Source organism: Salvelinus namaycush, chromosome 35 (genome assembly GCF_016432855.1).
Source record: "Salvelinus namaycush isolate Seneca chromosome 35, SaNama_1.0, whole genome shotgun sequence".
Taxonomy (NCBI): Eukaryota; Metazoa; Chordata; class Actinopteri; order Salmoniformes; family Salmonidae; genus Salvelinus; species Salvelinus namaycush.
The window spans coordinates 31,947,023-31,968,525 of record NC_052341.1 but is presented as its reverse complement, the minus strand read 5'-3'; the positions used below and the strand labels follow the sequence as shown (position 1 = coordinate 31,968,525).

The 21,503-nt window shown below is 42.4% G+C and overlaps 1 protein-coding gene across 1 annotated transcript in view; it reads left to right on the top strand.

Annotated features, from left to right (window-relative positions):
- The window catches only part of LOC120029693 (formin-like protein 1), a 36,162-nt gene extending 24,577 nt beyond the window's left edge, over window positions 1–11,585 (top strand). The window contains exons 14-24 of the mRNA XM_038974962.1: window positions 4,900–5,049; window positions 5,200–5,324; window positions 5,659–5,861; window positions 6,239–6,473; window positions 6,600–6,668; window positions 6,789–6,869; window positions 8,184–8,477; window positions 8,981–9,082; window positions 9,309–9,413; window positions 9,549–9,657; window positions 11,494–11,585. Of these exons, the coding sequence (XP_038830890.1) occupies window positions 4,900–5,049; window positions 5,200–5,324; window positions 5,659–5,861; window positions 6,239–6,473; window positions 6,600–6,668; window positions 6,789–6,869; window positions 8,184–8,477; window positions 8,981–9,082; window positions 9,309–9,413; window positions 9,549–9,657; window positions 11,494–11,585 (1,565 nt within the window). The remainder of the gene's footprint in view (window positions 1–4,899; window positions 5,050–5,199; window positions 5,325–5,658; window positions 5,862–6,238; window positions 6,474–6,599; window positions 6,669–6,788; window positions 6,870–8,183; window positions 8,478–8,980; window positions 9,083–9,308; window positions 9,414–9,548; window positions 9,658–11,493) is intronic.
- The last annotated feature ends 9,918 nt before the right edge of the window (window positions 11,586–21,503 follow it).

The following is a 21,503-nucleotide window of genomic DNA, read 5'->3' as shown; positions in this document are numbered from 1 at the left end:
GCCTGCTACTCATCCCCATAATATAAGATATGCATATTATTAGTAGATTTGGATAGATAACACTCTGAAGTTTCTAAAACTGTTTGAATCATGTCTGTGAGAATAACAGAACTTATGTAGCAGGCAAAACCCCGAGGACAAACCATTCAGAATTGTAATTTTTTTGATGTCACTGTCTTTTCAATGAGTTTTTTTGAGTTTTTTCAAGGGACTTGCTTGCAGTTCCTACCGCTTCCACTGGATATCACCAGTCCTTGGAAATCGGTTGAGGTTACTCCTTTGTGTAATGAAGAAGTAGGGCTATTGTAAATGAGGGTCAAATGAAGTAAATTGTTTGAGAGAGGCACGTTACGAAAAAAGTTGCGTCAGTTTGTTTTCTTTTTGTATCGAACACAGATCATCCCGTCTTCAAATTGATCGATTATTAACGTTTACAAATACCTAACGTTGTACTACAAAAGTAGTTTGAAATGTTTTGGTAAAGTTTACATGTAACTTTTGATATATTTTGTAGTGACGTTGCGAAAGTTGGAAGCTGTGTTTTTCTGGATGAAACGGTCCAAATAAATTGACATTTTGGATATATATCGACGGAATTAATCGAACAAAAGGACCACTTGTGATGTTTATGGGACATATTGGAGTGCCAACAAAATAATTTCGTCAAAGGTAAGGCATGATTTATATTGTATTTCTGCGTTTTGTGTCGTGCCTGCAGTGTTGGAATATGCTACTCTCTTTGTTTACTGTTGTGCTATCATCAGATAATAGCATCTTATGCTTTCGCCGAAAAGCCTTTTTGAAATCTGACATGTTGGCTGGATTCACAACGAGTGTAGCTTTAATTTGGTATCTTACATGTGTGATTTAATGAAAGTTTGATTTTTATATCATTTTATTTGAATATGGCGCATTTTCCCTGACGATTGCGTCCCACCTGCCCCAGAGAGGTTTTAAAGGGTGTTGTGTGTAGGCCAGTGACCCCAAAATATCTGAATTTAATACATTTTAAATTCAGGCTGTAACATAACAAAATGTGGGAAAAGTAAAGGGGTGTGAATGCTTTCTGAAGGCATTGTAATTTATGTCACCAGGTAGGCCTAAACTCCATCCCACCAAAACAGGCTGTAATTTCAGTGGTCTTTTCAAACAACTCTTACTCTAAAAGGGCATTATTATAATTTTCACAATTTCACAGTATTATTCCGACCTCATAGTATGGAATATACAGGTAACTGACAAAATAAAGGAAACATCAATATAAAGTTTCTTAATATGGTGTTGGCCAGAACAGCTTCAATGCACCTTGGCATACATTCTACAAGTGTCTGGAACTCTATTGGAGGGATGTGACACCATTCTTCCATGAGAAATTTAGTCATTTGGTCTTTTGTTGATGGTGGTGGAAAACGCTGTCTCAGGCGTTGGTCCAGAATACCCATAAGTGTTCTATTTGGTTGAGATCTGGTGACTGTGTAATATATGGCGCTATACACCTTTAATGATGAGTTGCTCCACCTCGAATTCAATTTGGAGAAAAGCTCAGCACACGCATACTCAGGCTGACTGGCTCTCATTCAAGCAAATGAGAAATAACTGCACTCAGGCTATCCGGAACTCAGCCAAAGTTAGTTATTTTAAGGAGCAGTTCTCTCTAAGTGGGTCTAACTCCAAGAAGTTCTGGGAAATGATTAAAGACCTGGAGAATAAGCCCTTCTCCTCACAGCTGCCCATGTCCCTTAATGTTGATGATGTGGCTGTTAATGACTAGGAGCACATGTCTAAGCTCTTTAATCGCCACTTCATTAAGTCAGGATTCCTATTCGACTCAGCCATGCCTCATTGCCCGTCCAACATTTCCTCATCTCCCACGCCTTCTAATGAGACTAGCCCCGATGCTCCTCCCTCTTTTCCCCCTGCCCCTTCTAATAAGTTTCTCCCTATAGACAGTCACTGAGTCTGAGGTGCTAAAGGAGCTCCTTACACTTTACCCCCAGAAAAACATCTGGGTCAGATGGTTGAGATCCTTTCTGCTTTAAAGTTGCAGCCCCTATCATCGCCAAGCCGATCTCTGACCTTTTTAACCTGTGTCTTCTCTCTGGGGAGCTTCCCATTGCTTGGAAGGCAGCCACGGTGCGTCCCGCCAATCTCTGACCATTTTTATCTGTGTCTTCTCTCTGGGGAGCTTCCCATTGCTTGGAAGGCAGCCACGGTGCGTCCCGCCAATCTCTGACCATTTTTATCTGTGTCTTCTCTCTGGGGAGCTTCCCATTGCTTGGAAGGCAGCCACGGTGCGTCCTTTATTTAAAGGGGGAGATCAAGCTGATCCTAACTGTTATAGGCCTATTTCGATTTTGCCTTGTTTATCAAAAGTATTGGAAAAACTTGTCAATAATCAACTGACTGGCTTTCTTGATGTCTATTGTATGCAATCTGGTTTCTGCTCAGGTTATGGATGTGTCACTGCGACCTTAAAGGTCCTAAATGATGTCACAATTGCCCTTGATTCAAAGCAATGTTGTGCTGCTATTTTTATTGACTTGGCCAAAGCTTTTGATACGGTAGACCATACCATTCTTGTGGGTCGGCTAAGGAGTATTGGTGTCTCTGAAGGGTCTTTGGCCTGGTTTGCTAACTACCTCTCTCAAAGAGTGCAGTGTATGAAGTGCAGTGTGCCTGTCACAAGGGAGTACCCCAACGCTCGATCCTAGGCCCCACGCTCTTTTCAATTTACATCAACAACATAGCTCAGGCAGTAGGAAGCTCTTTCATCCATGTATATGTAGATGATACTGTCTTATACTCAGCTGGCCCCTCCCTGGATTTTGTGTTAAACGCTCTACAACAAAGCTTTCTTAGTGTCCAACCAGCTTTCTCTGCCCTTAACCTTGTTCTGAACACCTCCAAAACAAAGGTAATGTGGTTCGGTAAGAAGAATACCCCTCTCCCAACCGGTGTGATTACTACCTCTGAGGGTTTAGAGCTAGAGCTACTACTGCATTACTCCTCTGTAAACTGGTCATCTCTGTATATCCGTCTCAAGACCCACAGGTTGATGCCTATTTATAAAAACCCTGTTAGGCCTCACTCCCCCCTATCTGAGATACCTACTGCAGCCCTTATCCTCCGCATACAACACCCGTTCTGCCGGTCACATTCTGTTAAAGGTCCCCAAAGCACACACATCCCTGAGTCGCTCCTCTTTTCAGTTCGCTGCAGCTAGCGACTGGAATGAGCTGCAAAAAACATCTCTTCATTCAAAGACTCAATCATGGACATTCTTACTGACAGTTGTGGCTGCTTTGCATGACGTATTGTTGTCTTTACCTTCTTGCCTTTGTGCTGTTGTCTGTGCCCAATAATGTTTGTTACATGTTTTGTGCTGCTACCATGTTGTGCTGCTGCCATGTTGTTGCTACCACGTTGTTGTCATGTTGCGTTGCTACCATGCTGTGTTGTCATGTGTTGCTGCCATGCTATGTTGTTGTCTTAGGTCTCTCTTTATGTAGTGTTGTGGTGTCTCTCTTGCAGTGATGTGTGTTTTGTCCTATATTTCTTTATTTTTAATCCCAGCCCCTGTCCCCGCAGGAGGCCTTTTGCATTTTGGTAGACAGTCATTGTAAATAACAATTTGTTCTTAACTAACTTACATAGTTAAATAAAAGTTAAAAAAAATAATGATAGGCCATAACTCATAACAAATGACAGAGCACCAGAAGCCTCGGTCATAGAGACTCACACCAGTCAGTGCACCAGAGCAGCCAGGTGTACTAAACTACCAGTGAGGCTACAGGACTATGTGCTTGAGTGAGTCAGATGTAAAACCTGGCATTGTAAGTGGAACTAGACCACCATCTACCATTGACTCGACAGCAGTATTAAAAGGTATTAAGTATTATATTCTTGTTTTTTAAAAAGTATTGTTAAAAGGTTATGTAAGCTCTAACTAAGAGGGGGGGATGTAATATATGGAGTTATACACCTTTTAATGATAGTCCATAACTCTCTTGTGTTTAACAGCCAATCCGTATCACTCTTGAGGTTGACGGTCAAGGGGATATGTAAATGAGCTGTCTTGCAGTTTGATGTGTGCCTGCATGCACAGAGTTAGTTCTTACCGTGCTTCAGATATAAAGGTAAAAGTTATAGTACTTCAGTCTCCATTGTCAATTGAATTATACTGTGCCATCTAGAGCACGACAGACTGAGACGGCCATGGCATATGGTTTACATCGTTTTCATGCTTATCAAACCATTCAGTGACCACTCGTGCCCTGTGTATGGGGGCATTGTTGTCCTACGGGGGCAGAGCCATGGTAGCCAAAATAATGTCCTGCCCAGTATTTTTATACATGACCCTAAGTATGATGGGATGTCAATTGCTTAATTAAATCATGAACCGCACCTGGGTGGAAGCACCTACTTTCAATATACTTTGTATCTCTCATTTACTCAAGTGTTTCCATTATTTTGTATATAAAACACACTGGAAATCATGTTTTTGACTGCACTCTGCCTATAAGATGGATAGGTTAGACAACCACATTTCACAGTCAAATATACAGGATACGAACATTCCATTCCAGCTAAACAATGAATATATAGCGTTCTCAAATCTATGAATAAAACATCTGAAAACAGTCATATTTACACACAAATGAAGGTACCCATCAGCAATCATTTCTGATGGAAAAACACAAATGTGAAAAATTGGTAGATATTGTGCTTTGGAAATAAACTCTTTAAATATTAATTTAGTTTGGTTTATGGAATCAAGTTCATCCCAAAAAAAATGACATTGTTTCATTTTCCCTGCATCCACAGAACAAATCACGACTGTCGAGTGCCCTCCCACGTCAGTAGTCCCTCCCCCTCCTCCACAATTACCTGGTACAACAGAGGCCACAGCACAAGCCCCTCCTCCTCCCCCTACATGCTCGACTGCACCACCTCCTCCGCCCCCACCTCCTTCAGGGGGCGGTATGCCCCCACCACCTCCGGGCGGTGGAATGCCCCCACCATTTGGGGGTATGCCTGATGGACACACTGGTAAGCTAACACGCGATAGGTCAAGATACTTCTGTCAGTCGTGTTTCTAATGACAAAACTTTCAGTTAATTGTGTCCCACTAAACGAGGACTGGCCGTTTAGAAATGGTTTTACACAATGAAAAAAATTATGTGTTCCTCTTCTGGACAGGTAACAGAAACAAGAAGCCCATTCAGACTAAGTACCGTATGCCTTCACTCAACTGGCAGGCCCTTAAACCCAACCAGGTGTCTGGAACCGTCTTCAATGAGCTGGATGATGAGCTCGTGTTGGGGGTGAGACCACAGTAGTCTACTAGCTATCTGCTTACAAATCTGTGTTCTTGTCCATCTCAACCTGTCCTCGTCTGTATGTGACCGCTGATTCTCTTTCTTCTCCTTCTTCTCCTTCCAGTCTTTCCATCCCTCTTTCTCTGTCTCAGCCGCTCTCTCGTTTCTCTTTCTTCTGTCATCCTGAAATCCTTTGTATTTCTCCCTCTATCTGATCTGTCTCCCGTCATTTGACAACATTTCCTGCTGAATCAACGACTTGTTCAACTGTAAATCGCACAGTTTGGACATTACCAACAGCTCCTGCATTAGTCATCCACCTCTCCACTCCATGTCCTAGGAGCTAAACATGGATGCCTTTGAGGAGCAGTTTAAGACCAAGGCCCAGACTGACCCGGCTGACGTGGGGACCCTGAGAGCAAAGGTGGCCCAGAAGACCCCCAGCAAAGTGTCCCTACTGGAGCCCAACAGAGCCAAGAACCTGGCCATCACCCTGCGCAAGGGAGGCATGGCCGCCTCAGACATCTGTACTTCCATAGAGACGTACGTGTCTGTTATCAAGTTGTTATAAGAAAATTATACCACATGTAAATTGTGCGTAAGACTAGAAGTAGAACTACTATATATAGTTGAATGCATTGACTCTAAGTCGCTCTGGATAAGAGCGGTTGGATGACCGAAATGTTAAATGTATACCTTTTTGTAGTGTGACTATGCACAGCCAGAGAGAGGAATGTATAGTTAGCTATGGTTTTACTAAGCATGTGATAGTAACTGATAAACTTATAACCAATGTGAAATGTGTGCACTCATAACTCACTTCTATTGTCAGTTTACAATAATCGAAGTGTATGAACAGCGTAGTAGTTGTACACGTAGTATTAAGTAGTAGTTGTACATAACCCTTGCTCTCTCCACAGGTATAACCAGGAAGCGCTGAGCCTGGACTTCCTGGAGCTACTGGAGCGTTTCATCCCCTCAGAGTACGAAGTCAAGCTCATCCAGAACTACGAGCGAGACGGGAGGCCCCTGGACGAGCTCCCCGAGGAGGACCGCTTTATGGTACGCTTTGGCAAGATACCCCGCCTGCCCCAGCGCATCAGTACGCTCACCTTCATGGGCAACTTCCCAGAGAGCATCCATCTCATCCAGCCGGTCAGTAGAAATACTGTAAACAATGTTAATTCAAGATTGTTTCAATGTTTTATCATCTAGTCAGATGCGCAAAGCTTCCCCAAAATACCAGAAATCCACCGTAATATGTTCCCATCTCTCCAACAGCAACTCAATGCAATCATCGCTGCCTCAATGTCAATCAAGTCCTCTAGCAAGCTGAAGAAGATCCTTGAGGTACTGTTAGGGGACTGCTCTTTTGATACGCTGCATGGATGGTGTGCGGCTATGTTGTTTCGTTTTGTATGATGACACGACATCGGTGTCTAACTTTGGTGCGCCTCTTCTGTTCCTAAGATCATCCTAGCCTTTGGAAACTACATGAACAGCAGTAAGAGAGGCGCAGCCTACGGGTTCCGCCTGCAGAGTCTCGACTTGGTGAGAAAAGACTTCAAACATAAAGCATACTATATTTATCAACCAAATGTTCGAGGCTCATTTTGTGTTCCTTTTCTTACGATGAGACACATCGGTTTTGTACTCCAACCCTAGTCCGGAAAATTCACTTGGGTTAGCAGAATGTCATTTTAGCACAGCGTCTAATTGATTATATACGGTAATATGCTCAAATGGGACTCAGAGATCCAGAGATAACCGATTGTGACAGGCCTACTCTGAATTAGCCACAGTGACTGAATGAATAGAACACTACATTGGAGCTGTGGAGGATGTCTCGACTCACAATGATTGCTGATGATAATCAATGACAGGCAGAGTTACCCAAACCATCAATTAACGTCAACATGGATTTAATTGGAGACGAGTAACAACTTGATCATCAGGATTGGAGACATTTGCTCTTGATCACGCTGTATTTCTCATTTTGATGGGGTGCTGTATCCCTTGATTATCTGATCTCAGGACTGTATGTGCTATCGCCAACCCCTCTGACTACCACTGTCCTAAAGCGAATACAGATCTGGGATCAGGCTAACCTTTTGAATTTGTATCCTTTTTTATTTATAAAAAAAAAAAATGTAACCTTTATTTAACTAGGCAAGTCAGTTCAGAACAAATTCTTATTTTCAATGACGGCCTAGGAACAGTGGGTTGTTCAGGGGCCTTGTTCAGGGGCAGAACGACAGATTTTTACCTTTGTCAGCTCAGGGATTCGATCTTGCAACCTTTCGGTTACTAGTCCAACGCCCTAACCGCTAGGCTACCTGCTGCCCCTCCATTGGTTCCCACTAAATATGGCTCAAAAACGTGATTTTCCTGTGTCTTATATTTCCACACTATGAGGTTGGAATAATACTGTGAAGTTGTGAAAATGATTATAATACCCTTTAAGTTTAAGAGCTGTTTGAAAAGAGCACCTGAAATTTCAGCCTGTTTTGGTGGGATGGAGTTTTGGCCTGCCTGGTGATGTCACTCTCTGCCAATAGCAGCTAGTTTTCAGGCCCCCCCCCCCCAGACCACTCCCAGGCAGTCCTAACTAAATTCTTGCTTGAGAAATTGCTCTTTGCTAAGAAGCTATTTTTGTTTCTTTTTGACCATTTTAATTGAAGACAAGCATAGTAAGGTATTTAACTGTTACCCAGAAATGATTTGATATTTATATAAAAACAGCTGCATTTGACCTTCAAAGTTTTGGCAACATGGTACCTTCTTGGTTATTAGGTTTACCCATGAAATAGTCTGGAGCATATACTGAGTAGCGTGTGCAACTTGCTTTCTTTCTATTCAATCTAGCTGTTAGACACCAAGTCCACAGACCGGAGACAGACTCTGCTTCACTTCATAGTGAACATCATCCAGGAGAAATACCCCGAGCTCCAAGCCTTCCACGGCGAGCTGTACTTCTTGGACAAGGCTGCTCTGGTGTCCCTGGACAGCATTCTACAGGACCTGCGTGCCCTGCAGAGGGGCATGCAGGTGACCCGGAAGGAGTTTGCCATACATGAAGACAACTCTGTGTTGCAGGAGTTCCTCACCAGCAACAATGACCTGCTGGACTCTGTAGTAGGAGATGGCAAGACAGCCCAGGTCAAATCTCCCTACTAACTATAAATATATCTAAAAAATTGACAATCAGTGTGGCAAAATGTACAGCCTAATATATCAATCAAATGTATTTATAAAGCCCTTTTTATATCAGCCGATGTCACAAAATGCTATACAGAAACCCAGCCTAAAACCTCAAACAGCAAGCAATGCAGATGTAGAAGCCCGGTGGCTAGGAAAAACTCTTGAGAGAGGCAGGAACCTAGGAAGAAACCTAGAGAGGAACCAGGCTCTGAGGGGTGGCCAGTCCTTTTCTGACTGTGCTGGATGGAGATTATAACAGTACATGGCCAAGATGTTCAAACGTTCATAGATGACCAGCAGGGTCAAATAATAATAATCACAGTGGCTAACCTAGTAACAGTTTTATTGCACTATACTAAATTAATTTAGGAGAGGCTAATAATATTTGTAAAACAGTACTGCTACAGAAAGCAATGAAGTACAGTGTAATGGAGGTATGATCTTTTCGTCTCTCATTTTAGGATGTGTATGAATCAGCGGTGGAGTACTTTGGAGAGAACCCTAAAACCACACCTCCCTCCATGTTCTTCCCCGTCTTTGTTAGGTTCATCAAGGCCTATAAGGTTAGTCACCACATTGACTGATTACGTTGTTCGTTGATTCAATTCATTCAATCGTTCATACAGTACTTACACAGCCGACTATTAAAACGTAAGTACGTTCATGTATCAACATAGACGAGCTGAGCTCTTTGCCACACATCAAACCGTAACTGTTGCATTAATGTGACAGTGTTCCATACATAAATGATTACAAATGTCTTTATAACCCCCCCCCCCCCCCGGGCAGCTAGCAGAGCAGGAGAATGAGCAGAGGAAAAAGCAGGATGTGCTGTCCAGCGAATGGAAAACTGGGCCACTGTCAACCTCGCCTAAGCCTGAAATATCCCAGAAGGTAGTCCGTGACACATTACCAACCACGTAGGAACGATAAGACACAGAGAGAGTTGACTCACTCCACTTACCTTCAACACGTGTATAATTTAGACCCCAACTTTTTTTGCCTTTCGACCCCCCCACCCTCCCATAGCAGGTACCCATGATGCCCCAGATGGATCTGATAGCGGAGCTGAAGAGGCGGCAGGTGACCCCCCTGGTTCGGGAGGGCAAGGATGGAGCCATCGAGGACATCATCACAGGTGGGCCTGGTGGGGTCAGGGTTAATGGGTCGAGGTCTCCAGTACACTCATTGTGTGTGTGTGTGTGTATATATATATATATATATATATATATACACTACCGTTCCAAATTTTGGGCTCACTTGGAAATGTCCTTGTTTTTGAAAGAAAAGTTTTAAAAAAATGTCCATTAAAATAACATCAAATTGATCAGAAATACAGTGTAGACATTGTTAATGTTGTAAATTAGTATTGTAGCTGGAAACGGCAGATTTGTTTATGGAATATCTACATAGGCGTATAGAGGTGCATTGTCAGCAACCATCACTCCTGTGTTCCAATGGCACGTTGTGTTAGCTAATCCAAGTTTATAATTTTAAAAGGCTAATTGATCATTAGAAAACCCTTTTGCAATTATGTTAGCACAAAAAAACTGAAACTGAAAACTGTTGTTCTGATTAGCGAAGCAATAAAACTGGCCTTCTTTCGACACGTTAAGTATCTGGAGCATCAGCATTTGGGGGTTCGATTACAGGCTCAAAATGGCCAGAATCAAAGAACTTTCTTCTGTAACTGTCACGTTCCTGACCTGTTTTCTGTTGTTTGGTATGTGTTTATTGGTCAGGGCGTGAGTTTTGGGTGGGCAGTCTATGTTTTCTGTTTCTATGTTGGTTTTGGGTTGCCTGGTATGGCTCTCAATTAGAGGCAGGTGTTTGACGTTTCCTCTGATTGAGAGTCATATTAAGGTAGGTTGTTCTCACTGTTTGTTTGTGGGTGATTTTCTCCTGTGTCTGTGTTTGTCGCGCCACACGGGACTGTCTCGGTTTGTTTGTACGTTCGTTCTTTTATGTAGTCAGTTTTCCTGTTATTGCGTTCTTCACGTTATATGTAAGTTCGTGTCCAGGTCTGTTGACTGCGTTTGTTATTTTGTAGATTTTCAAGTGTTTCGTGTTCGTCGTGTTTTCTGTTTTGTTTATTAAATCATTATGAATTCACACCCCGCTGCACGTTGGTCCAATCCTTGCTACTCCTCTTCGGATGAAGAGAAGGAGGAAGCCCGTTACAGAAACTCGTCAGTCTATTCTTGTTCTGAGAAATGAAGGCTATTCCATGCTAGAAATTGCCAAGAAACTGAAGATCTCGTACAACACTGTGTACTACTCCCTTCACAGAACAGCACAAACTGGCTCTAACCAGAATAGAAAGAGTAGTGGGAGGCCACGATGCACAACTGAGCAAGAGGACATTGGAGTGTCTAGTTTGAGAAACAGACGCCTTTACAAGTCCTCAACTGGCAGCTTCATTAAAAAGTACCCGCAAACACCAGTCTCAACGTCAACAGTGAAGAGGCGACTCCGGGATGCTGGCCTTGAGTTGCAAAGAAAAGCCATATCTCAGACTGGCCAATAAAAAGAAAAGAATTAGATGGGCAAAAGAACACAGACACTGGACAGAGATATGGCTTTTTCTTTGCAACTCTGCCTAGAAGGCCAACAGTTTTCAACTGTGCTAACAATTGCAAAAGGGTTTTCTAATGATCAATTAGCCTTTTAAAATGATAAACTTGGATTAGCTAACACAACGGGAGTGATGGTTCCTGATAACGCTTGCTTTTCTGTAGCCTTTTTCCATTTCCACAAATACATCATAACTAAATGTCGTCATGCAATATCCACCACCACCTACATTATCCTGTTGCATCTGTCACATCCACATTCATCTTCTCCCTTCAATCCTTTTTTCATGTCATTCCCACTCATTCCCCTGTGCATATCTCTCCTCCCCCATGGTTATGTCTTTACCGTCACCCTCTTCTCCCTTTATCTCTCTCTGTCTCTCTCTCTCTGGGGTTTTCAGCTCTAAAGGCTGTGCCCTTCACGGCTCGCTCTGGCAAGCACACCTCTCGCCTCTTCTGCGACTCTGGCTTCAGTGATGACAGCCCTACATAGTCCCCTCAGAATTGTATAGGTCTGTCTTTCGCTTTCTCTCTGTCTCTGGAGATGCCTCTGTCTCCTATGCACACCACGAGAGTGTAGCACTATGTTTCTCTGTTTGTGGATCTCTCTGTCTCTTGATGCAGTTGTCTGTCTGTCTTTGTTTGCGTGGCGGTGTCACTACAAAAGCCTGTTTAGACCAGACTTGTTCGGTGTTGTGGTCTCACAGTGCTGTTGTTATCCATCACTATCCCTGCTAGACCTGAGGAACCAGCCGTACAGACGGACAGACGGGTCCCGAGTCAGCGCCAAGTGGAAGCCCAGACAGAAGCTCCAAGTTTCCTCCGATATCTTCCTGTGAAACACTACACACATGCTTACTTACACACACACTTACTTACACACACACACACACACACACACACACACACACCCCATTCAAAGCATCACCCTCATTTAAATTCATTGACATAGAGCGCACACAAACTTGAAATAGCTCCCCTAGGCTTAGCCCAGCATGGCAGGTGATTGGTTCTACCTGTGGTTCTACCCACAGCAAACCTCCATCCTCTAAGTAGAGCTTTAGGAATATTAGACTGTGAGGTGCTGTCTCCTAATACCCCTCTGATCCACAACAAACACCTACAGTAAATACGCTCTATTCCTCATCATAAACTGGGTGATTCGAGCCCTGAACGCTGGCTGGCTGAAAGGCGTGGTATATCAGACCGTATACGACGGGTATGGCAAAACATTTATTTGTACTGCTCTGATTACGTTGCTAACCAGTTTCTAATAGCAATAAGGCTCCTTGGGGATTTGTGATATATGGCCAATATACCACGGGCTAAGGGCTGTGTTCTAGCACTTTGCGTTGCGTCGTGCCAAAGAACAGCCCTTAGCCGTGGTATATTGGCCATATACCATAACCCCCGCAGGCTTTATTACTGAAGTAAACACTTCCTATTTCTACATAATGTTAGTGGAGTAAGGGCTTGGCCGTGGATGGACTTTATAGTTCAACGGAATGATTTAAATGAGAATCACCCTCATTCTCCACAATCTTCATTTGAGCTTTAGGACCCGTGTATGGGAGGTTCAGCACTGGGACAGTGTGCATGCAGTAACAATCAGTGAAAGCTAGGCAAGACTCTACATTTGTCTTTCATAATGAATAGTTTGTTCTGTTTGTGGTACTCAGATGGCTGCAGATTGTCAAACCCAATAACTGCTGTATCTGGTGTAAAGGCATATTGACCTGTCTGTCTGTCTGTCTGTCTGTCTGTCTGTCTGTCTGTCTGTCTGTCTGTCTGTCTGTCTGTCTGTCCTAGGACTAGTAGGATTACAACAGCGCAGAACAAAGCTTAGAACATTATTTTGTATTATATTCCAAATATTTGAATGGATAACCCTTTCTTTGTTTCACTATTTTGGGTTTGAACTAATAAATATTTTATACTGTGATTGTCTGCTACTTTATTACGTCATGAAACATGAAATTGGTTTGGAGTTCATTTCAGACCCTGAATGAATTTCAATCAAATCCTTTCTTGTATAAGAGGTTCACTTTTATTGTCACAAAAACACAACAGAAAGGTACAAAAGCAGCAGTCTTTGTTAAGTACCATAGTTGATCTTCTCACACAAAGCGGCAACAGTTCTTTCAGTATGTAGAATTGGCGTAGCATTTGCACTGTTAGTTGGTCTTTAGCGTACCGTATTGCTGTGTCATTCTTCTTCAGTACTCATCAACAACACTTATCTCACACGCACAGCAAGAATCACTCTCAGAATAACGGAAGTTGCTCTACGTTGTTTTCATGTCTGACATTTGTTTTGACTGACCCTGTTGCATATGATACAAAATCTATTATCCTGTACAATGTTTCATCTAATATACACGTACAGTTATACACAGAGGAGAGGTATTGACAGAAGTAACAACCTTTTGTTGACCCAGCGTGCAAATTCCGGGAATGTATAGTATGTGCATGCTGTTTTGGATTACGTTTCTCTCGACAACAACAAAAAGAAATTCACATAAAAATCCATTATAAGTAACATCTTCTCGGTCTATTTACATGATTTATAACACCCACAGACTACTTTAAACAACCGCACATTCATCGAGAAGCCATATTGTACATACGATATTGTTTACTTTTGATTAGGATAGAGGAAGACTGTTGTGGGTAGTCACCAGTGATTACTTGTAAAGAGGGATGAGGAAATGTGCTCTGGGTCTCTCTATTTCTTTCGTTCCCTCTATCCGTGCAAGCTGAGTGTAGTGCTACTTTAAGTAGTTCACAACCCTCCGTCATTGATTTCTATTGTTTCCCAAACAAAGGTTTCAGATTTTTCACAAATGTCACCGCATGTGTTCTTTGTATCCTGCCATGAACCATATTAGTCTATTGACAAGAAATGATACTAACAATTTGCTGAATGGTCTAAGTAAGTAGTAAGGAACCAAAATGATGGCAATAGAAAACAAAACACACAACAAATTAATTTACAGAATACATGTCTAAAATGTGGTTATGAATCCTCTTTTCAAGTATAAAAATACAGTCTTGATAATATAAAAACATAGATGAAGAATGAATTATGTACATGATATAATCACTGCAAACAATACCTATCGGGTAGTATACTATTTTCTCACAATACAGTATATCTCTGATATGATTTAGATTATTCTGAGGTTAATTGCATGGTCTTTATTTTCATATTAGCTCTTATTTCTATATTTAAAGATGAATAATACATTATATTAATGTCTATGATTTACCAAGGGGATGTTTTATCTCCAATTATGTATATTTTTTGTGCCAGTGGTATATATTTGTGCACAGAGAGCTTCCATGGCAATATTATTGCACTTTCCTCCAGCAGTTTCAGACAGCACATAACCCTTCTGTGGGATTATCTGACTTGCATTTAGTGGAGTGGTAAAAAAATGTTTTTTAAATGTTGTCACGCATAAAATCTTGGGATGGAAATCTTCATATTGCTGTGGCAATGATGACAATGGTGGCTAGTGTATAAAACGGTGCTAATGAGTCCAGAACCTTTCACATTATGGATAGAGGACCCGTGTTTACTGTGGGATTTTAGGATCGTTATGTGTTCACTTTGCAACATTTGGTGTCAGAAGTGGGATCCTGTGCGGAATCTTGCTGTCCACCATTTTACCTTCAGTGTTTATCCCAGTACTCATACTGACCATGATAGCAGAGGATATACAGCAGTTGCCCTCAGACATGGAAGAAGAGAGAACATTGCTCACATGATCTCTATCTAACTCCTATCCTAACCTACTGCAATAGGGTGTCTGGGAAAAGTCTGCAGTCTGCAGCTTTTTCTGTTGCATTCTCATCTTTTGTTAAGGGTTTTAATAGTGTTTTAAGATCACATTTGTTTTCCCTGTTCTTTGGTGACTTCTTCCAGATAGAGACAGACCAGGGTCAAGCTACTGTCTTGGTCATTGGCTATCTTACATCTATGTGGTCACATGGGGTGCTACTGTATGCTTCAGCCAGTGCAGTGCATTTCCCCTGACTGGCCACAGGGGGATGCTGTGTTTGGTGTATCAGCCCGACAGCTCCTGTCAAGATCTGAGCCATGTGGCTGTCGCTAAGCAGAGCATGGGCAAAACTGAGGAAGTGATGCTGTGATCAGTACTGCACTGCTGTCAGGACTTGAGGACGGGCTACCTGGCCCGATGCAGCTTCTCCACAGTGGATAGGAGAGGAAGGGGAGTTGGGAGAGGAGAGGAAAGGGAGGGGTGAAGCGAGAGGAGGAGAAGAAATACGGATTGAGATTGCAGAAGGAGAGAGGAAGAGAAGGATAGGAAAAGGAGTAGGTAATGGAGGAGCTATACTCTAGAGTACAGGATAATAGGTGTCCTCAAGTTACATGATCTTTATAAGTGAAGGCCGAACTCTGCTTTTACCCTGGTTAACCCTAGGCATACTTTCTTGCTCTGTGATTGGTCAATTATGTTTTTGTTTGCACTTTTGCCCTCGGGTGCTGGCTCGTTTGGACACGTACAGGGCTAAAACCCAAAGCTACTATTGGCTGTTGGGATCAACCCAAACAATCCTCACCCCTGAAACAACACACATTTTCAATGAATTGGTCATGTCTGAAACAGTTAAGATGCTTTCTTTGTCCAAATGAATGGAAATGAATTATCCTACCGTCCCTTTGCTCCTACAGGGGCTTCTCCATAAGAGCCTTGGAGACCCAAACAAACAAACCCAAGGAGAGAAAAGCCAGCGCTGAGCCTCTCTCGATGACACATTTGGACACAACATCAAGCTCAATTGGATGCCAATGCTAATGAATTGCCTTGGCCTTTAGCGAACAAGAGATTTCCTCCTACGATTAGATGTCTAAGGGCCCCCACACCGCTGCCACATTGGTTTACAAATCCAACCGTTCAACGGGGCAAAAGGGTTAAGGGGAGAAACAAGACAAAAGCCTACGATTAACGACGCAGACTTCCCATTAAGCCAAGAGCATAGACAAAGGGAGGTAGGAGAGGAGAAGAGAGGAGAGGAGAGGCGTGCCTTTAAGGATGCCAAGAGAGCTGGTTGCACTGATGTAGATTTAGATCAATGTCATCTATATTCTGGCTCTATTCTCCTCATGATAGATGGGGTTGGGGTGTGTCCTTGGGAGGCCCACTGCTCAAAGTGAGATAGACTGGGCGGGATGAAGAGCAGTAGAAGCCGACACTAGCTTTGGTCTACATGGGGCATGGAGGTTATAGATATGTACATTCAGGACATTCAATGTGGGGAGAGGAAGGAGCAATTTGTAATTGTGGAAGGAGCACTAGGGGCAAACAGTGCAGCCTGGTCTCAGAGCCGCAGAGCCTCCCACAATAACTTCTGCTAAATATGTGTATGCAACCGATAACATTTGATTTGATTTGAATATGCTATACACATTTCTGAGCACCTGTCAAGACATACGATCTGTACTAATGGTCTAGTTACTTTAGACAGAAACGGAAGTAGGGAGGTTGGTCGGGTAGGATGGGTGGGCGTATTCCGTGACAGTCTAGCAATCCAAAGGTTGTGTGTTCGAGTTGCACCGGGGACAACTGTAGCATTTGAGCTTCCTCTAACCCCAATTCTAACCTTAACCCTTTTCACCTAACCCGGTCGTACAATTCGTATGCTATAGTACGACCGGGTAAGACGTACTACACGTCGGTATAGCTGTAGCTCTTGGAGCCTGTATCACAAAATATCCTTTACAAAGACATGAACAGACAGGTGCACCATCCCCCCCGCAGAAGATTGAGGGATCCTCCCACTTTCTGCCATCCACGAGATCCTCCATTCCCCAGATAAATCGCATTCATATTGGATCATTAAAAAAGGATTCATGCCAAAATCATCCATTCAGGGGCCAAACAAAAAGTCCACCTATTCAGGAGAGATATAAAGGACAGCACCTGGTCATCGCCTGTTGGCATTCCTTCAGGACAGGTATTGGAACAGTGAATGTAGCTATAGCACTGTGTTGAGACAATGTCCACACAATGTCCTAAGATATCAAATAGCAGAATACCAACTAAGCCTTTTTAAAATCAGATAACCCCAAGGCATTCACATGTTGTGCACACACAAACTTCACTTTTGTTGACGTTAACAATTTTTCAGCTCGTGCACATTTTCCCCTCAGGATAAAATAAAGGGGGGGGGGGGTCTTGGTTAAATCCTATTGGTTCAAAAATGACCTCATTGGTTCATGTCTGAAGCAGTCCTGTATTGTTGAAAGAATGAACCTAACATTATGCATTACAGTACACAAAATAGCCTACCCATGGGGGTTTTAATTTACCCACACTGCACATACAGGTCACACAGATGCATGTATGTCCAATATATTCAACTGACTCCAACATACAGTATATTAATTCATATTATTTGCATATGTTAAACATATAGTTTAAGTTGAACAGGTCTTTTGTTTGTTTGATCACAGACAGTTTACTACATTTTACTGACCCAATTGCCTAGAGATATATGACTGTATTTACTGTATGCTACAAACATCAGGTCAGACATTTAATAAAATACATAATCTGCATCAGAAGAGGACTCACTTTTGCAATGAGCGTAATCTGCACACAAAAAAAATCTGCACAGTGTAATGACCCGAATAAACAGCATCCGCAGACTCTGAGGGCATATTTGACATCATGACAACATGGGGATAGGGAAGGAAGGTACACTTGGAGGCATACGCAATCTCACACAATTGAGTGGTTTCCAGCAAACAGCATAAATAGCAGCCTGGTCTCATAGGCTAGATTTAACATAGTAAATATAAAATCGGGACCATTAAATGAGTATGATATGTTACGTTTGGTATGGTTACATAAGACAGAAGGTTACATTTAAGGCAAAAACAAAAGGAGGGTGGTTGGTTTAACGCGAATGTCTGGCAACCCAAAGGTTGTGTGTTTGAATCTCATCACGGACAACTTTAGCATTTTAACTAATTAGCAGCTTTGCAACAACTTACCATGTTAGCTAACCCTAACCTTAACCCTTTAACCTAACACCTAACCTTAACTTTTAACCCTAGCTAACGTTAGCCACCTAGCTAACATTAGCAACAACAAATTGGAATCCGTAACATATCCTACATTTGCAAATTCGTAACATATTGTACATTTAGCAATTTCGTAAAATATCATACGAAATGGTTGAAGGACATCCACAAATAATTACATGCCAACTTTTTACTTTTTAGATTTGCATGTATTGTTAGATATTACTGCACTGTTGGAGCTAGGAAAATAAGCATTTTGCTACACCCACAATAACATCTGCTAAAAATGTGTATGAGACCAATTCAATTTGATTTGATTTGATTTACCATACGAAATCGTAACATATCATAATAAATGCAGTTCTCGGATTTATGTACAGAATAATAGGAAATGCTCTGAGACCAGGTTGGGAATAGACATGAATACTAATGCTTGGTGCGTATTCCTCCAGTGTCAAATAAAGGTTAACATGTTAGCCATGTGCTAACTACTGTATTCACTAATGGGCATTGTTGTGAAGCGCACTGACCTCTCTGGGAGGTCATCTTCTGCACTTGTATGATACTTTAATGTTTTTTACACGGATTCCAAGTGGTTTCTGACTCCTTTCACCCCAAAGAGTGAAGTATGGTTTTTGTTCTGGTGCAAACCTTGTGCTTCACCAAAATGGATGTGGTTACAGCTTTGGTGGTGGATGAGATTAATTTGCCCCACACAAGGTAAAAACCTTTCAGATCTGATCAAGATGAATGTAGAAGTGCATCAATCCAGCCATCCGAAGCGAGTTGAACCATGGCAACATTTTGGGGCTGTTTTTCAGTCCAACGGGTAGTCTTTTGAACTCTAATAGCCTGGGAATAGACCCCCTAAGCCTAAAGAGCACCACATGGGGCCTGTTTCTTAGAGTTCAAATGAAGTGACCTCTATCTTAGTTAGCTAATGGAGTGTGGATTATCCCCGTTAGGGTAATGAGAGGATTGGGTTGACTGGCTCAGGACAGGTGCTAGCTGGAACGGAGTGGCTTTCTATGTTATCTCTACCTGACTTTGAGAGCTGCCAGAAGGTCCTTTGTGAGGGACAGTTTGGGCTGAGGTGGGACAGATCAGGTGGGACAGATCAGCCTACTGGGTTGGAGTGCCTGCTGAACCATGTAAGACTGCTGCTTCAGAGAGGAGGGAGGAGGGCTTCAGTCAGAGTCCGAAGTTTGGACACACCTTCTCATTCAAGGGTTTTTCTTTAATTTTACTATTTTCTACATTGTAGAATAAAAGTGAAGACATCAGAACTATGAAAAAACACATATGGAATCATGTAGTAACCAAAAAAGTTTTAAACAAATTCTTCAAAGTAGCCACCCTTTGCCTTGATGACAGCTTTGCACAATCTTGACATTCTCTCAACCAGATTCACCTGGAATGCTTTTCCAACAGTCTTGAAGGAGTTCCCACATATGCTGAGCACTTGTTGGCTGCTTTACCTTCACTCTGCGGTCTAACTCATCCCAAACCATCTCAATTGGGTTGAGGTCGGGTGATTGTGGAGGCCAGGTCATCTGATGCAGCACTCCATCACTCTCCTTCTTGGTCAAATAGCTCTTACACAGCCTGGAGGTGTGTTGGGTCATTGTCCTGTTGAAAAACAAATGATAGTCCCGCTAAGCGCAAACCAGATGGGATGGCGTATCGCTGCAGAATGCTGTGGTAGCCATGCTGGGTAAGTGTGCGTTGAATCCTAAATAAATCACCATCACACCTCCTCCTTCATGCTTCACGGTGGGAACCAAACATGTGGAAATCATCCGTTCACCTACTAATCTAAAATGTGTATTCATCAGACCTAAAGGATTTCCACCAGTCTAATGTCCATTGCTCATGTTTCTTGGCCCAAGCAAGTATCTTCTTCTTATTGGTGTCATTTAGTAGTGGTTTCTTTGCAGCAATTTGACCATGAAGGCCTGATTCACGCAGTCTCCTCTGAATAGTTGATGTTGAGATGTGTCTGTTGCTTGAACTCTGTGAAGCATTTATTTGGGCTACAATTTCTGAGGCTGGTAACTCTAATGAACTTATTCTCTGCAGCAGAGGTAACTCTGGGTCTTCCTTTCCTGTGGCGGTCCTCGTGAGAGCTAGTCTCATCATAGCTCTTGATGGTTTTTGCGACTGCACTTGAAGAAACTTTCAAAGTTCTTGAAATGTTCCGCATTGACTGACCTTCATGTCTTAAAGTAATGGTGGACTGTCGTTTCTCTTTGCTTATTTGAGCTGTTTTTGCCATAATATGGACTTGGTCTTTTACCAAATAGGGATATCTTCTGTATACCACCCCTACCATGTCACAACACAACTGATTGGCTCAAATGCATTAAGAAGGAAAGAAATTCCACAAATTCACTTTTAACAAGGCACACCTGTTCATTGAAATGCATTCCAGGTGACAACCTCATGAAGCTGGTTGAGAGAATGCCAAGAGTGCGCAAAGCTGTCATCAAGGCAAAGGGTGGCTACTTTGAAGAATCTCAAATATAAAATATAAAATATTTATTTACACTTTTTCAGTGTCTACATGAGTCCATGTGAAATTTCATAGTTTTGATGTATTCACTATTATTCAACAATGTAGAAAATAGTACAAATAAAGAAAAACCCTGGAATGAGTACTGCAGGTGTGTCCAAACCTTTGACTGGTACTGTATTTGCTCCAGAGAAACATTGGAGGTGTGATGCACTTTGCTTTTTTGTTCTGCCTTTCGTTATTTCTGTCCGTCTGTCTTTGTCGTTCCTACTTTTTCGATATTCTCATCTCTGATGAGGAAAAAAAGGGCAAATATTCAGAGAAGTATTACTTTTCCATCTCCTGACCCTCTCACTTTTGGACTGCGGTTTAAATGACTCAGCTGGAGACAGAATGATTCAGCGATTCAAATAAAGAAAGCGGAGTCAGACAACCGTGGTACTGTAGGACCATCATCTACTTGGTGAAACGTCAGGGGTTCGGCATTGAGATGTTCAACTATTCCATGGCATAATCGAGAAGTGCAGTTTAGGTGCCACTTAGCTTGTTAAGTGCACAATACCTCCATGACCTTACCCTCCTCAAAAACATCAATACCAGCCAATGGGATAGAGCACGCTCAGTACACAATCCATTTTGGATCCAACCACAGCTCAAAGTCAAATAATATAACAACCAACATTGGTGATTTCCGATGAGCCCGACCCTTTTCTCTTCACCTTACATTTCCCACTGATAACATATTGTATCCCAGTAGTTGCCCAGACAGCTGTGAGATGGGGCAGTTGTCAATGTCAAAGGCCACCAGAGCTGTTCTGAAGAGGGCTACTCCTCTGAGGGGCATT